The following is a 19168-nucleotide window of genomic DNA, read 5'->3' on the forward strand; positions in this document are numbered from 1 at the left end:
AGCTGGACCTCAGCAAAAACTTGTCTGTCCCTGGAGCGTCACAGTCTTATGCGCTTCACACCTCCATGACCATCACAGTAGCTGCTCGAGATACGGCTTGGCCCAGGATATGGAAACCTTGGGATCATCTCGATGCTGGTCTTAGATCGAATCAGTGGCGCTGCATAGTCTGAGGGCCTCGGGATGAGTATCCCCAGGTGAAAATAGAGACTAAAGAGAATAATTAGTGTAGCTACTGTTCGTAGTGTATATAAGCGAGATGCAGAAACCTGTGTGGGGCACATTCATGTATCATAATGCTAAGTGATGCACTGAGTGTAAGCTTTACTAAATAGATAGGTCTTTAATTTAGTTTTGAATTGGCAGAGTGTGTCTGAGCCTCGGACATTATCAGGAAGGCTATTCCAGAGTTTAGGAGCCAAAAATTAGAAGGCTCGACCTCCTTTACTCGACTTTGCTATGCTAGGTACTACCAAAAGCCCTGAGTTTTGAGATCGTAAAGAGTGGGTTGGATTGTAGCGAGACAGAAGGTTGGTTAGATAAACAGGAACTAGATTATTAAAAGCTTTATAGGTAAGAAGCAATATTTTAAATTCAATACGAAACTTAACAGGCAGCCAGTGTAAGGAAGATAAAATCCATTTGATGCTTACTACACATACACAATTACACATCAGCCACTTAACCAAACCATGTATACCATCATGCACTTCACTCACACACCAGTACCTATACACTCCTAAATACTCTCACTCAGCTAAAGCTCATGAAGACTGATGACATGAACTATACACATCACACATGGGAAGGAACATTAAGTATACTGTTTAGAAGATACAGGAGGCTTTAGATAAAGTAGAAAAAATATCATATAAATGGGGTTTTAATTTTCAGTTTATAAGACAAAAATAATGTTTTTTTGTTTTTTTTTACAAGAAAAAAATGGAAATAAAATGTAATTATATAATCAAGAATTGAACTGGAAACAGTAAAAAAAAATAAAAAAGTTTAGAGGTTTTTGGTAGAGGTGGGTTTCATGAAACACTGAAACAATTGAAGCAAATGTGTCGAAGCTTTGAAATGTTTCAAAACTCATTTCAACAGTGACACATAGTGGTCATTTTGCAGCGCAGTTCCTCTGTGCACACGCATGGTCCACTAGGCTAAAGGAAATAGAGTTTTTTTTCTGAACCTGTCAGTCAAACGCAGATTCGCCAGGTCTCGCAAAGCTTCTGAAATGTCTGATGCATTGAATCACTTCAGTTACATGACCTGGTGTTTATATTAACCTTAGTCACTTGACCTGGATAGACAGATCATGCTTTGGTGCAGTGTTTCGAAACACTTGCACTTCGAAATTTGATGAGACAATTACATAGACAGTCCATATTCAGAAGATAATGAACAAATGTATACAAAAAAACAAAAAACAAAAAATAATAACTCGGAACTGTAAAAGGCACACACATTCCTGTTATACACTTTGAAACATATATATATACACCTGTACCACGTCTTTGGACTGAAATGCCAACTGAGCCGAGGATCGAACCAGCAACCCAGCGACCTTCTTGCTGTTAGGCAAACGTGCCCAGTTTGCACTGTTATTGGCAAAAAAATTGGTAGAAAACATAAGACCTTTGAAATCACTGACTAGTTTACAGCATAGTACATCAAAATCTAGACCAGAGATTTTAATGGAAATAATGCAAATATTATAAAGAATTTAAATGATGGGGAGAACTGTAATATTTTTATGAGTACGTCGCATATTGGTTTCCAAGGAAATCAAATTGCAGATAAAGAAGCAAAACATGCATTAAAAATAATAACATTAGTTCAAATGTAAGTATAAGTAGTAGTAAAAATAAGAGTATTATTAAAATAGAATGAAGGAAATGTGGCAAAAACAATTGGGTGAGAAAAGGCGTCGATGGCTTTAGAATTCAAAAGAAAATACCGTAGGAGAATTAAGAAGTGAAGGGAAAACAGGAGAGAGGAGATAATAATATCTAATGTAGGGTGAGATTTGGTCACACAACACTAAATACTTAAAATGGGCAAACATGGTAAAGGAACATGAAGAGACAATTGCATATGTTATATCACACTACATTAAGTATGAAACGCTGATTCTTAGTAAGATTTTGGAAGTCATAAACGTTCCATTTAAATTAAGTAATATACAAAATTACAATTTAAATTAGTTAAGTGCTATAACTTTTTACTGCAGTATCTCAAAAATATACATTTGAGGGAGAGGATTTTGTAAATGAAATGTGGGATAAGTCATAATGATCCACACTCCATACCAGCTGGTGGCGGAAAGACCCCATTCCCTTGTTTGTCAACTGCCAACAAATTTGCAAGAAGAAGTAGAAGAAGAATACACAGCACACACACACACACACACACACACACACACACACACACACACACACACACACACACACACATATGGAGTCTTGTTTCCCCCCACGAGCATTAAGTAAGCGTCTTCCTTGTCTTTCGATGTTATTGACCCATGTTTGTTTTATTTTTCATGTTGTTTTGCTGCCCATCTCGACCATTTGTCTGTTTATCTGACCACTCTTTGGATTACCTGTATGCTCCAGTTTCCACCTGTTTTGACCTTTACTTGCCTGACGATTCTTTAATTAAACTGCATTTGGACCTAACCCATGTTGTCACCCCGACCCCTTGTTACACAGACAATGTAAATATGACTTCCTTTAGAGTGAATGAAGTCTGATTTCATGTTAATGACTGACAAAGTTGTTATCTAAACAGAATACAATTGACTATTTTTAAAAATAGAGGAAGGAGCTACTCTGTCCCACTCTGTCTTTCTATTTAAATTGAGATTACATCAAACATTAACATAAAAATGTATTTATGGGACAGTGTTTCTTAAGACAGTGATAGTGACCATACAGAGGTCTCCTTAGCCAATGCACTGGCTCTACCGGCCCAGATATTACAGTTTTGGCTTACCATCCAAGCGTTAGTTATGTAGCTTCTTAACTTCAAGAAAGACAGCTGCCTCTCTTGGATTGCATCCCTTCTAGCTTCTTCTCTGTGGCGTGGTGTTAAACCAGACTAACCAACTCCATGCTTTCAGTTCTGTAGTGGATTGCCACATACCAAAAGCTGCCAAGAGGCTTTGACTGCATTACTGTTGACCAAAGGTGTTCAATATGGCCATCTGTTTAGCTCCAGCCTGCTCTGACTTATTTGTTTCCATTGGGAGATGTTTCATGGACATTGTTGATGCTTAAATGGTCGCGGCTTGTACCCAGAGCTTGCAAGTTGAGCAGCTTAAGTTTCTGATCATTTTTAAACATTTTAGTAATATTTGAGTTCTGTTGAATTCAAGAGGTGTGTCTGGTTGAACACGGTAGTCTGTCGAACAGTGAGTGGGTGCTGTATGATGTGTCATACATGACTGGGTCTTTAGAGATAGCAGTTTACCATAGACTAGGCATTATACTTTGTAAACATGGGGTGACCAGTGTTTCATAATGCTGGAAAATAACCAGTATGTCTAGCAGTTATCTATGGCTTATATCATTATTAAGCTCTTATGAGAGAGAGAGAGAGAGAGAGAGAGAGAGAGAGAGACGGAGGCTCTGAAAGCATTGAACGCAATGTCTTCCTCTGTTTATTTTTTTTTTGTCACATAATTTAATGTGTCCGCTTTTAAATTTACAAGGTCATTAAAATTGTGTGATGTATCAATGTGCCTGAATGATTTTTACATAAACTGAAATATTTTCTGGTATATTAATGTCTTTTGGTGGAACTAAATTATATCCAATATCTGTAGGGAAACACAGCACAAAGGGAACATTGAGGTGAAGTTGGTTTTAAATTTGCACATTCGTTTAGTGACAACTTGTGACATGCTCTCTGTATTGTTTAGCATGGTACTTTGAATGTTCTGTCTGAAATCACATGCAAGTATGACTTCAAACTAGGGATGATATTATCAGGTGTTTTTTGCTCTCGAGTCTGAGTCATTTGATTTTGAGTATCTAACGATACCGAAACCCAATCCGATACTTCTATATAACATTAAAAAAAAAAGTAAAGAAACAGATCCAGGATGAATCTTTTTTTTTTTTTTAATTCACCTTATTTTAACATTCAACAACTGTTATCAAAAATGTATGTTTAATGAATCTAACATCTCTACCTTGTAAGGTTTAAGCCTGTTTCTGTTCTCATCAACTTTAGAATATCTCCAGACCGCAGACTCGCACTTTTCTCTTCAAGCTGCTTTCTTGTTGTACTTTTTTACTTTGAGTCCGGATTGAGAGGTAACATCCGTTTCCTGTCAAGTCTGAAACCGTGTGATCGGGGCCGATTTCCGATCATGTGATCGGATCTGTACATCCCTACTTCTAACAACATTAGCACTATTTAATTGAACCTAAGCAATATTACACTTTGAAAGCCATTGGCTGCTAATATGGTTTCACTATTTAAAATTTGCAAAGAATCCTTTTCTGAACTTATGTAATTAAGAAGAAAGTCTGAATGTGTGAAAATAAAATCAACTTTACCTCAACAAAAGGAACTAATGTAATGTAAATGAATGCCTAGTGAGCAATGGCATGGCATGTGCAATATCAGACATAAACACACAGAAAACTAATGTTAATGGCATTTATTTGTTTCATTTGTCTGTGGCATTGTTTGCTCTTCTCAGCATTGATTATATAATGTATAGTGCTAAGTTACAAGTTCACCCCTTACAAATCAATCTTTTAAAAGAAGCTATACAATATTATATTCACAGATTAGCCATTCTAAAGCCAAACATGGAGATTATCTAACAAAATATCTTACGATAACGTTCCAAAACTAGTATACCCAAATATATATGTTATAGAAATATATTAAATACAATTTTTGAAAAAGAGGAAAAATCAAAAGACCTAAAAAAAAAAAAAAAAAGTTGTTACATATTTCTAGGTTGTAATTTTTTTTGCAATATTTTGCTAAAATTTTATTTTATGATCTTTTAATTTCAAAATAAGCTGAGTGATTAAAATATTATTGTTATCAATATACAGTATCTGTTTAGGAAATCGGTTTTGTTTAAATACATTGCCTATATTCATTGAGAAATAGATAAAAATATTTATTTTCAAAATGAGGTGTACTCAATTATGCCTTATTGTGCTGCATGTGTCTTTTCCCTTTAACTGACACAATAACAAGATGAAAAATTTGATTGCATTGCTTAACTCCTAATGGCACTAGTTAACACACTCAATGCATTTTTTTCAACACATCCCATAATTTGGTAAAAATGGTAAAAGTACCAGTATTAATACTTATACTACGTAAAATCCTAAAATATGAAGTGTAAGACCAGTTTATTCATTAATTCATTCATTTTCAATTGGCCTAGTCCCTTTATTCATATGGCGTCGCCACAGCAGAATGAACCACAAATTTATCCAGCATATGTTTTACTCAACGGATGACCTTAAACAGTCATACAGTCCTTGTGCTGCAGGAATTAGGGGGGTTTGCTAAAGGTGCAGCTGTCGTGCAGTAAGGGGTTAGCGTTTTAATAATCTACGACAGTTTGCTTTCATTGTACAATAAGAATGATTAATAAATCCATATGAAACAATCCCTTAAAAGTCACGTCTCGTCTTCAGTTTCGGGCTTAGGCGTGCTTTGCACTCACACTACAAGTGTACCGCGCCAAAGCCCAAGTGAACCGTGCTCTGGCACACCTTTTCCAACCAGGCCAGGATAGGCCAAGTGTACCATGCCTTTGCCTAAATCAGAGCACTCACACTTCTCAAACGATTCGGGAAATGGGCCTGGGCGCGATTCGGATAGAATAGTGTGAGTACACCCTAAGTGTAGTAGTGTAACAGGATTATCTTTGTTTGATCGATTTTTGTAAGCCAACAATGCTGTAAATAAAATTATTTAAATAAATAAATGTAAATAAATATTTAAAACAGTCATTCTTTAAATGACTTTAACAGTCATTATTTAAAACAGTCAAATATGGACAACCATTTGTTAGAGTAGGCAATTAAAGGGTTAAAGTAAAAGCATCTTATTTTTGTTGTTCGCTTTTAATATCTATCAAACAACAAAAGACAAAGAAACCACTCTCCATATAGAGAAAATGGTTAATCATTAATTTGTACAGTAACAATTATATATAGTATGCAGTGTTATATTTGATTATATCATTGTTTTCTTATCATTGTTACACCACTAGTAGGAACCATATAAAAGAGAGAACATACTTTGCTGTGAAACCCATATAAACTCATACTTTTTTTTTTTTTTTTTCATAACTTGGGGGCAAAACGACATTCAAATTCCTGAGCTGTCATGTACTGGTAACAAATACCTGACAATATGAACAGCATTTATGTAAGCTTGGTTATGTTTTCCCATTTCCTCATTTTAAAGGAAATCCACCTAGCATGCCAAACTAACATCTCAGGCTCTGGAAAAAAAAGATGAGACAGAGAAACTGCCAATACAAAGTAAATATACTTTTTTTGCAGAATTTTGTGGTAGAGTTTGTGTTTCAAGGCCTAACATTCTGTATGTCACGGTTAAGGATACTTCCAAAGAAGTGGAGCAGATGGTGGCCCGTGTTGACAGAACACTCTTGTAAAGCAGTGACTAACCAAGTTCACACTGGTTTTGTGTAAATTATGTAGTCCATCTGCAATTTTGTATACTCTGCCTCAGGCTTTGTGCAATAGTTTAGATATTTTGGTATGTTTTTTTTTTTTTTTTTTCAAATCAATGTATTTATGTTCTTTAAATTTGCTACAGTATGTTTCAGTTGTGAATTTGCACAGAGAACAAAATCACAAAAGTTACTTCACGATAAACTGCCACCAAGTATCAAAAAAAAAAAAAAATGCAATTTACTGTGGAAAGAGAAGGCACAGTGGGCCTTTTTGTGTTATAACAAATTACTTAAGCCTTAGAAGACAAAGTGCAATGAATGTGCTGGCGATTTAGAGGATTTTAGAACAGCTTTTTGGGAGCGCAGCCACTCAACACAATTGGGGGAGATAAAGACACCAAACTGCTTCAATGACAGACTTTAGCTAAGGGATTTTCGAATGACCAAAACAACATTTCAGACATTTTACAATGGGATCAGTTCAGTGGTTTGTCTATTAATGCCATCTTATCGCACTCATTTTTGTTATCACGTGATCTGTTAAAATAAAATCACATAATTTCTCGAAGAACATGCTTTAATTTGTTCAGGAAATGTGTTTCCATCGTAGTTTATGCACATTGTTTTCGTATGCAGTGAGAACTTAAGTCATTGCATTTGGGAGCAGGGATGAGGTTTCCAAGGTGAAGCAGTAAGTAAATCAACATACTATCTTTTCCAAAATATTGCAAGAATTAGATGCTTTGTTTTCAGTGAGGACTTAGAAAAACTTGCTCATGCTCTTATCAGCAACAGGGTGGATTAAGCCTGGTTTATACTTCTGCGTCAAGTGACCGGCGTAACCCACAGCGCATGCAACGCGCGTAGCTTTGCATTTATACTTCTGCGCGCTGTTTATGTTGGTCTGCATTAACACTTCTGAAACGCTAGTTGGCAGTGAGGTGTTAATGCTCCTCTGTGTCGAGTTTCTTCACTACTGTTTTGCTTTTCCTGAACACTTCCTTGATGTACAAGTGGCTCAAACTCGCTCATTTTGAGGCAGGAACCGGCGGACGTGCAACAACTTTAACTATAAGGTGAACCCAAAACAAATCTTTCCATCCGGAGCTCCTTCACGGGACTCCACAATTGTAAACAATCGCTACATTTACACGACTCTCGGTCCCGCACAGACATGTCAGCGCTACCAAGCCGACCAATCACAGAGCTTGCGCTATGCGTCTTTGCGACGTGTAGTTACATTTTTTGAGAGGTGCACGTCAGTGACACCGACAGCCACGGCGAAGGGCTATTCGTTAGCGCCGTAGCATATTCAATTCAATTCAGCTTTATTTGTATAGCGCTTTTACAATGTAGATTGTGTCAAAGCAGCTTCACATAAATGGTCATAGTAACTGGAACAGTGTAGTTCAGTTTTTAGTGTTTAAGTTCAGTTCAGTTCAGTTTAGCTCAGTTCAGTGTGGTTTAAATCATTACTAAGAGTTCAAACACTGAAGAGCAAATTCATCGATGCGTAGCTCTACCAATACTTAACCATGCAAGCCAGTGGCGACTGCGTTTGACGCAGAAGTATAAATCAGCCTTTACTGTAATGGACTCCTCACTGGCCTTCCCAAAAAGACAGTCAGACAGTTGCAGCTCATCCAAAACGATGCTTCCAGGATTCTGACCAGAACTAGAAAATCAGAGCAAATCACACCTGTCCTCAGGTCTCTACTCTGGCTCCTAGTTACATTCAGAATTGATTTTAACATATTATGTCTATAAATGACTAAATGTCCTATGACCTCAATACATTACAATATGCTCACTGAATGAATACAAACCTAAAAAATCACTTAGATCTTGGGGTTAGTCATAGCAAGATGAATCTGCCTTAAGCTATTATGCCAGCGGCTGGAATCAGCTTCCAGATATAAGATGTGCTCCAACATTAGGCACATTCAAATCAAGACTGAAAAAAACATCTGTTTAGCTGTGCCTTTACTGAATGAGCACTGTGCTGTGTCCGGCAGATCCCACTATTATGTCTTTCTTTTCTTTTTCATTTTTTTTTTATATCCGTTTAACAAATTTTAATCTGATTTTATTGTTTAATTCTGTTTTATTCATGTTTTTTTTGTGTAAAGCATTTTGAATTATCATTGTGTATGAAATGTGCTATATAAACTTGGCTTACCTTATCAGACAAAAACTGATTTTTTTTTTTTCATTAACCATTTTTCATGCAGTATTACGAATTGTGCATAAAAACAACCAGATACCAACATAGGTATTGGTAACTTTAATTTAGTTTCTGTGAAGGTATCATTTCTTTTACTGAAAAGATGACAATGCTGATTTAAAACATTTACTTTCCTTTAGTCTCCAAAAGAATCAGGTATGACTGCTACGATATGCCCTTTAAGTGCACTCCGAACCTAATATTTAGACTTGTAAGAGCCTAAGGGTATTAAGAAGGAATGTGAAAAATATAGCTAGCACACCAAGTCCAAATTTAAATGAAGGTCCGAGTTTTGGCAGGAGAACGTGCTAAAACAAGTTCTGTGACACTTGCTTGACAGAAGCACACAACTTCCTTCAAACCCAAAAGTGACTCATGGCATAAATATTCAATAGTAGTTATACCCTGAAAAGCTGAATGCACCACTGGTTTACCTGAGTACCTCATTCTTCCATGATTGTTAACAGTTTTTGGGTATACATTAGCATCATTTGGGCCTGAATCACATTAAAGTATTGCCTCACAGAGCCTATGCCCCAATGTGAACAATTTATTCATTGTAGCAATCCAGTTTCATTGCCTTTTGACAGGATGAGTGTAGAACAATGGCTGCATTGTATTTCTAGACAGGCAGGGGACTAGTTGTGAAATGGATCAAGGCTGGTGTTTTTGCTTGTTCCCCAAATTCATTCTCAGAAAGATTGCATGCACAGTATATTTTGTTGTAATGTTTGCTTTTAATGAACTTTATATGCGATTTCTGGCTAGTTACTAGAATAAATAATCATATCATTTAAACTTAAGTGGGAACTTGTTATTTTCATGGACTAATAATAATAGTAGTAGAATTATATTTCAATACAACAGCTTTGTTTGGTTCTCGAATCTGATTAGCTGATAACTGTGTGATAGTCTGCAATATTAGAACTCGTACAGCCTCCTTACCCTTGTGTATCATTCCGCCCACATACAGTGACAGCAAATTAATAAACTCACTCGACCTTGACAAATATTGCAGCTGTTGGACAACATAATGTACTTTTCAGGCTTTTACTTTTTAAGCAAGAATGTAGTTATTTAGATTGTATCTATGCAGTTTATGTATAAGGATAGTGACTATTTTAAATATTTATAATTTTGCAGATACACAGCGTCAGCATCCATCAGCCTGTCATTGAGCAGAGCAAAGATGGTTGACATTGTCCATCCACAAGCTGGTGACAGAGGTGACAAATGAGACCTAAAGCAGGTCGCACACCAGAAGCGCCGCTCGGCGGCACGCCACGCAGCGCCTTGCATTTTAGAATTCTAAACATAGTCGCAAGTCGGCGCCTGTCGGCAGCGCCCAGTCCTGACTCAAGACGCAGTTCAAATTTCAGCCGCGCCACAGAGCGCCATCTGATTAGTTTCATGTTAAATATCATTCGAATGTGCGCGTCTGGTGTGCAGTACTTTAAACTGTCATGTACGCGCCGTGTTGAGCGGCGCTTCTGGTGTGCGACCTGCTTTAGAGGAGAAAAGATCGGTGTATTTTCAAACTTACAGCTGATTAAATCATTACAAAATTGTTGAGTGACATTCTAAGTCGATTTTTAATTCTTTAACTTTTTTTTTTTAAACGTTGCGGTTTTAATGTTTTTTTTTTTTTTTTTTTTTACGTGGTAATTGCAGTATATTGAGTGTGAGATGGGACTCACATATGAGGAATATCTGTATTTTTTGTTGGCCACTTATTGTGTAACTCTGATTTACTTTTTGGTTGGCCATCTGTTTGTTTTAAATTTTTACACATTAAATGAACAGCGTATTAACTTTGTCCAAGGAGTCAAACTGTATTAGTATTATAGTCTTTGTTTTATAAACAATTCAATAAAACCAATTGTTGTTAATTTGTCAAATTTACAAACAGTATAATTGCTTATCCCTAAATGCTTTAAAAACCCTTAAAACAAATGCAAAATGCACTGTTATAATCTCCACTCAACATTGCAATTACTTGCAATGTGACTATCGCAAATGTTCACATTGCGATATCGAAGTTAAATGTATATTGTGCAGGCCTAATATAGTCTACATCTCACAATTCAGATGTTTTTCTTGGAGATCTGAGATTGATCTAGCAATTTGTTTTTTTTTCCTCCTTCTCTTGGATTGGCATGGGCTGGTATGTGATTCTGACAGTATGATAACCTTGGATAAAAATATCATGGTTTCACTGTGTTGTGATTACTGCTGTAAAATATACTCTTTTTTTTAATGTCTGGGTAAAACAAGAACTTTTTTCCAATTTGAACACAACGACTGCGTCCAAAATCATGTACTTCCATTTCTACAGTGCATCTGGAAAGTATTCATAGCGCTTCACTTTTTCTACTTTTTTGTTACAGCCTTATTAGAAAATGGATTAAATTAATTTATTTCTTCAAAATTCTACACACAATACCCCATAATGACAATGTGAAAAATATTTATTTTAATTGTTGCACATTTATTAAAAATAAAAGACCTGAAAAAGCACATGTACGTTTTCACAGCCTTAGTGGTGTACAGCCATTTACAGATCTCTCAATGTTAAATAGGATTCATTTTTGGGCTCTGGCTGGGCCACTCAAAGACATTCACTAAGTTGTTGTGAAGCCACTCTATTGATATTTCTGCAGTGAGCTTTGGGTTATTGTCCTGATGGAAAGAGAACCGTCACCAAAGTCTGAAGTCAAGAGCACTATGCAGCAGGTTTTCTTTCAAGATGTCTCTGTGCATTGCTGCATTCATCTTTCCCTCTATTCTGACTAGTCTTCCAGTTCCTGCTGCTGAAAAACATCCCTACAGCATGATGCTGCCTCCACCATGGATGGTATTAGCCTGGTGATGAGCAGTGTCTGGTTTTCTCCAAATGTAACGCCTGGCATCCACTCTAAAGAATTCAATTTTAGTTTCATCAGTGCAGATAATTTTGTTTCTTATGGTTTAAGAGTCCTTCAGATGCCCCTTGGCAAATTCCAGGCGGGAAGTGACTTCCGTCTGGCCACTCTACCATACAGGCCTGATTGGTGGATTGCTGCACAGATGGTTGTCCTACTGTAAGGTTCTCCTCTCTTCCCAGAAGAATGCTGGAGCTCAGACAGAGTGACCATCAGGTTATTGATCAGCTCCCTGACTAAGCCCCTTCTCCCCTGATTACCTAACCTACATGGCCGACCAGCTCTAGGAAGAGTCCTGGGGGTTCCAAACATCTTCCACTTATGGATGATGGAGGCCAGTGTGCTCATTGGAACTTTCAGAGCAGTAGATTTTTTTCTGTAACCATCTTCAGCCTTGTGCCTAGAGGCAATCCTATTTCAGAGGTCTACAGACAATTCCTTTGCCTTCATGCTTGGTTTGTACTTTGACATGCACTCTTACTGGGACCTTATGTAGACAGGTGTATGCCTTTTCAAATCCTTCCAGTTAACTGAATTTACCACAGGAGAACTCCAATTAAGCTGTTAAAACAGCTCAGGAATGATCAGTGGAAACAATGTACCCGCGCTCAATGTAAAGCTTCATGTTATTTACATGTGATTTTTCAGGTTTTTTCTTTTCATTATATTTGCAACAATTAAATGCTTTTTTTTTATTCACATTGTCAATATGGGGTATTGTGTAGAAATTTTGAGGAAATAAATTAATTTAATCCATTTTGGAACAAGGCTGTAACATTAAATAAATGTGGAAAGTGAAGGGATATGAAAACTTTCCGGATGTACTGTATATAATATGCTAAAAACAGCATGTGAGCTGAGTAGTAGGGATGTCCCGATCCGATATTGATATCAGAAATTGGTTCGATATCAGTCCAAAAAACTATATCGAACTGCGTTCAAAATCTCCGATATAAACAGTCTGATTCGCTCTAAACTCCGTTAAAGCTATTCTATCCAGCAGCGTCCAGAGTCAGTGTGCAAAGCCCACGTGATCACAACACTGCTTGCTAGCAAAGTCTCTTAGATTTAACATGCTCTTCACACTAAGTTATGGTTTATTACGATAAAAACCTATTGTAATGGTAGCACGCGCTGACAACAACGGCACATCTCTAACGTTACTGGTTTAATTACTTCACGTCCAGCGGTCTTTACATTGTTTTGTGTACGCTGCTAAGTAACGCAAGGCACCGAATAACGACGTACCGCACATCGTTTGAGCCTCATTTAAAACGTTTACGTTACAATTCGGTCATGGCATTTCGTGGTTCATTTAGTGTGATACCCAATTCAACACCAGCGCTTCACACACATAAGACTTTACCCCAGTGGCCCGGTTCTGTGTGCCTGAGAAACACTACAGACTCGGATGCTCTGCTGCCCACAAAGATGCGCTGGGCACAAAACTATCTGTTCTGACTTTGGTAATAGCTTTGGGAGGAGCGTGAGGACACGCGGAAAGAAAAGCGTTTTACTAAATAGACTGGTGCAGCTCATAATTTAGGGTGACAATACATCCTTTTTTTCCCGGACATGTCCTCTATTTGGGTCTTAAAAAATTCATTCAGCCAGGGTTTCTAAGTCGCCTAACATGTCCCGAATACTGCTTTCGTTTTCTATAGCTGTCATGTAAAAGGTGTTAAAAGCTAAAAACTTTTGTTGTTTTAATTGTCTGTTAAATAAGAAAAAGAAATCATTATATTGCTGAGGGCCATGACAGTTTAAAAGAAAAAATGGTATTAATTGGAAAATACTTTTAACATTATTTGAAAAATTTAAGTAGAGGCATTCCCATATTTAACTCTTCTTTAAAAAGCCCAGAAAGATTAAGTGCTCTGATAAACAGTGTCAGCTTTGCACATGAGTCTGCAGTTCTGTTTTTATTTACATTGTTGTATTTTTCCCATGTGGGCAGTATAGGGTGGAAGCTGTGCAATATATTATGCAAGTAAAATTAATTTTGATAAATAAAATTATTCTTAAAAGTCACATTATTTTATGTACTGTGGAGAAAAGGTGTGTTTCAATTCAGCTAGTATATTTATGTTAAAGATAATATGTGCAATATATATTTTTATAAAATTAATAATGTTTTGTTTGGGAGCATTGATACAGCCATAATCTTCTTACGATACAAACACAGATTAAATAGATCTGATCATGTAAATGCTTGTACTAACCATACTGCACATTTTTATTAACTTATAATAACTCATAACAATAACTCCTTATTTCTGCTGCCCATTGTGACAGATATTTTACAGCTCAAAACTGGATCAAAAATTCATCAAGTAGCTGAGTGTAAAATTGAAACTTTGGGCACTCAACCTTTAGCAATTGCTCAATTAACAATACATGTTTTTTCTTATGTTCCTGCTCTCAGCTGTTACTACCATTTGCTGATGGTATAACATAAATAACTAAAGTGACCTTTAATTAGTATTTTGCACTTTAAAAAATATATTTTTGTTTATTCAATTATAATATTTTTTAGGGTCTTGATATTTATTCTTTAATTCTTTTTTATATATTCTAATGTAAAAGGTTCATATTTAGTTTGAACTATAGCCATACATTCCACTCAAAAAAATAGGTAAAAGTAAAGTATTCATGATTTGTGCTGATATTGGATTTGCATTGGTATCGGTTCCTACTGAAGGCTGCAATATCGATATCGTATCGGAAGTTAAAATGTTGTATCGGTACATCCCTACTGAGTAGTGTGTCCGAATTCATAAAATTTAGAAAACAGTATGCAAGAAGTAGCCGGCTGACCTACTTGGAAATCTGGATTACTATAAAAGCCTCCTTTTTTCTCTAAATTTTGGTTTGGAATTCAGTTATTTGCATGGAATTGTGAGATTGTCACATGTTTGACTTAATTTTCTTTTCTTTTCACTTATTTCTTTATTTCACATTATACATTTACGTACAAACTACTTTTTTTCTATAAAAAAACAATATATATATATAATGTGCACCTTCTAAGAAAATGTTTTAAGTCACACATGGTTTCTTTAAGCAGCATTTGTGCACTGCGGTTTTAGCAGGAGACGCAGCAGCACAGTGAAGATACAATGTTATCAAATGTGCTCAGCCAAGGCCTTTCTGGCATTTCCTTTCCTTCGTCTTTATCCATTGAGGATGACTGCTAGCAAAGTGCTGAAACCGTGGCTTCGAGCGCAGCTTCCAATGACAGAGGAAGTTCATAGACATTTGTGCACAGACAGCTCTTGTTCATTGCCTTTAGTTTAGCAAGATCAGAGGCCTGAGGCGAGATGATAAAACACACTGACACACAATGACAGGATCTGTCTGTGTTTCTCGCAGCACTATGGACCAATGTGTGCTGATGATAGGTTTTGGAGCACACAATAACTATGGAAAGGTCATCCACTCTCGCTTGGTATTTGAATTCTAAACAATTGATAGCACACAAAGTTGCAGATAAGTGCATGCGAGCGGAAAAAAATGAACGTTTTGTAGGTTTATAATGCTGAGTGTATAGTTATCTTATTATATGGATGATGACCAGGTCTTGAAAAAAAAAACAACAACAAAAAAAACATTATATATATTCACTTCTTTGTGAGAAAATGCAGCGTGTTTTATTCATTTGGTTGCAGTGTTTAAAAATGCAGCAACTTTTGTTATGTGTATGCGTTGTGAGGAGTTGCAACGTGTGCTGTCAAACAGACAAAGATTTTTTTCTTATTTTGCTGGTGTTTTTTTAGGAGTTGCATGTGTTTCTCTCGGCCACCTTACTATACACTGTGCACTCACTGTACACTCAACCGTTTAGTGTAAGAATTTAGTCTAAATAGAAAACTAAAATTTTGTATGTAATAACTGGAAGTCAAAGGGCAAAAGATGTTTAATGGTCATCACACAAAGTCAAACTAGTGAAATAAATTCCCAAACTGCCAAATAGTAAAAAAAATATATAATTTTGATTAAAATATTTATAAATTTAACAGTCTAGTCAGTGTCTGATAGCTGCTTTCCTTTTAATATGTAAGCAAAGCTACATAAACAAAGCTATGTAAGCAAAGCATCAATTATTGTATATATAAGTCTTTAATTAAATTAATTCCATGCTTTTTTTATCGGTCGAATGAGTTCATGTTTAAAAGAACACTTTTTTTTAGACAATTTTTGTGTGTATATCTGTATATGTATATGTATATATGTATATGTATGTCTTGTGTGGTTGCCACTTTATTACCGGCCTAGTTATGAAATTAATATTAAATTGAAGAGGGATCAAATTAAAATTATTGATCATCAAAATTAACAAATGTTATTGTTAAATATTTTTTAACTACTTGTACATGCCTATAAACACAGTTTTCACTGATAATGGTACTTGTTATAATAATAATAATGCAAAAAACAAAATAAAAATAGCTGCTCTTTTAACCATTTTAGGTCTTCTGATTACAGTTATCATGCAAATAACCCACCAAAACACAAATGTTTTTATTTGTTTTGGTTGTAATGCCAGTGTATTTTGTGCATTTGTATCCACTGGAAAATTAGTGACCAGTATAAAATTCTAAATATCAGCTAATAATGACACAATTTTAAAATTTTATTTATTAGAAAGAAGAATTCTTGTTGTCACAATGATTCTCGAGAAATATTTTTAAAATAACAAAACCTTGCTGACCTTAAAATGTTTACTCTGGTACATATAACAAGGGTTAATTTAGTTAGCAGTCCCCAAATGAGGCCTGTTTCCTGTGCTGGGTGTTTGGGGAGGAAGAACTGGCCAATTCACAGATGTGTTTAATAGCTTATTTCAGAGTTAGAAGCCCAAGCTACAGTCTGCCATTGTCCTTGTTTGTGTTTATGCAGGCTCCTGTTTACTTGGCCTTTCCTGGTGTACATTATGAGGTAACATGCTAATAAAACAGGGCCAGATGGAAATTGCATGACACTACTTTAAGCCTGTGAAACATATCACTAGATTCTGAATTTCTGTTGAGTTAAACGATTGTTGCGTCTATAATACGCTTTTATTAGGCATTTCCATGGAGGTATCATGCATTTTAAATGATCTCATGCACTGTGACAGAAGATATGTCAACAGTTTATTTCAAAATAATGATTCAATTATTTTTCCTGTGGCTATAAATCAATTGACTTCAATGCATGTGGGTGGCTACTTTGTGTGGCAGTAAAATTAAATTATTATTATTCCATTAATTATGCAAAACATGTTATGACAAACCGCTTTTTGTATCTTTATTTTTCAGAAACAGACCTTTCAGGATGGATGATAGACAATGCTACTACAACGAAACCATAGCCTTTTTTTACAATCGTAGTCAGAAGTATCTGGCCACAGAATGGAACGCTGTAAGCAAGCTAGTCATGGGACTTGGGATTACAGTATGCATTTTCATAATGCTAGCAAACCTGCTGGTGATGGTGGCCATCTACATCAACCGCCGCTTTCACTTTCCAATCTACTATCTAATGGCTAACCTAGCAGCCGCGGACTTCTTTGCAGGACTTGCCTATTTCTACTTGATGTTTAACACGGGGCCCAATACAAGAAGGCTAACGGTTAGCACGTGGTTGCTTCGACAAGGCCTCATCGATACAAGCCTTACAGCCTCAGTTGCTAACTTGCTAGCTATAGCCATTGAGCGCCACATAACTGTGTTCCGCATGCAGCTCCATACCCGCATGAGCAATCGGAGGGTAGTTGTGGTTATAGTCATCATCTGGACCATGTCTATCGTCATGGGGGCTATTCCTAGCGTGGGCTGGAACTGCATCTGCGCCATAGACACTTGTTCCAATATGGCCCCACTCTACAGCAACTCGTACCTGGGCTTCTGGGCAATCTTTAACCTGGTGACCTTCGTGGTGATGGTCGTACTTTATGCACACATATTTATGTATGTGCGTCAGCGGACCATGAGGATGTCCCGGCACAGCTCGGGTCAACGGCGTAACAGGGATACTATGATGAGCTTGCTGAAAACTGTCGTGATTGTATTGGGTAAGTGCTCCAATAATTTTTGTATTTTTATCATTAATCCTTTAGGCTCTGCATGCTTCAAGACTATTATCTGGAAGTTTGTAGTTAACTTGAACAAATGCTGATGTAAGTTTCAGAATAAGCTGGGGTCATACTTTATTTTGATGGTCCGTTTGTTGCATTGCATCTACATGTCAACTAATTTTCATTAGATTATAAGTAAACTGTTAGGTTAGGGTTAGGGTTTAGTGTACGTTGACATGTACTTGCAAAGTTTCTTCTAGTCAGTTAATGTCTGTTGAAGGAGCAGTATCAACAGATATTAAGCTGACAGTCCACTAATACTCAAATGGATCATCAAAATAAAGTGTCACCTTAGCTGGTTCAAATGTGTTTGATTATCATTAGAGAAAAAAAAAAAAACAGACTTGTAGGATAGTGGACCTTTGAGTGCAGAATTCAGTTTAAGTTAAACATGTGTTCCAACAGAATTAACACAACATTTCTAGTAATACTATAATTCTACAGTATAAACGAACTTTATAGCAAATGTTTGCATTTTTTTAAATCCCCTTGAGTATTACGGTACTATTTTTAAAGGGCCATGAAACCCCCTCGTTTCAGCAGGGTGTTTTCACACCTCTACTTTGGAAAAAATCAGAAAAGTGGGCGTGTCCAGCTCTGTTTAGGGGGGAGTGTCGGAGGAAGAAAAGAGGCTTGGTGTGGGAGTGTCTATTTGGGCACGCGTGAGTTTCAGAGTCAAAATACACACCCACATCGGACAATGTGACTGTGTTTACATGGACATCTGTAGTCGAATTATTTGCCAAATTATTAAATGGTGGACTTTACTGCAGTTTGGCTCTTTCATTTAGGGAATTCACTCATGTCTCTTGCGACAAACGCGATATTTGATTCGAGGAACTGCTCTAAGCGTGTATTTTCATGCATGTTTGATACCGCATGGCGAATGAGAGAAAAAAAAACTCAGCAATTCCCGGAAACTTAGATGCACTCGGCAGGTAGCGTCAGAAAGCCGCGTGTGTTATTAAGGTCACAAAATCCTACACAAGGTTATAGTTTGGTTGTAGTGCTAACTTGTTTACACTCGGTGCAATAGTTTTTTCGATACGAATAACATACGAACTGAATAAACAAAGAGCACTGGTCGCTCACTTACCAAATCTGTAGAGGCAGGACAATCCACAGCAACTAGAGCCGCATCTTTTATTAAGAGTAGACTACAAGCGAATCCGGATCTCAGCGTTTGCAGATGAGAACAGCTCTCAGGTAAACAATAATCC

At 36.6% G+C, this 19168-nt stretch overlaps 1 protein-coding gene across 3 annotated transcripts in view; it reads left to right on the forward strand.

Moving 5' to 3' along the window:
- The window catches only part of lpar1 (lysophosphatidic acid receptor 1), a 131043-nt gene that overhangs the window by 88039 nt on the left and 23836 nt on the right, over positions 1–19168 (forward strand). For all 3 annotated transcript variants that reach the window (XM_073913607.1, NM_001004502.2, XM_073913608.1), the window contains one exon: positions 17131–17885. In XM_073913607.1, the coding sequence (XP_073769708.1) occupies positions 17147–17885 (739 nt within the window). In that variant the 5' untranslated portion in view covers positions 17131–17146. The remainder of the gene's footprint in view (positions 1–17130; positions 17886–19168) is intronic.

The sequence above is a fragment of the Danio rerio genome, chromosome 10 (genome assembly GCF_049306965.1).
Source record: "Danio rerio strain Tuebingen ecotype United States chromosome 10, GRCz12tu, whole genome shotgun sequence".
Taxonomy (NCBI): Eukaryota; Metazoa; Chordata; class Actinopteri; order Cypriniformes; family Danionidae; genus Danio; species Danio rerio.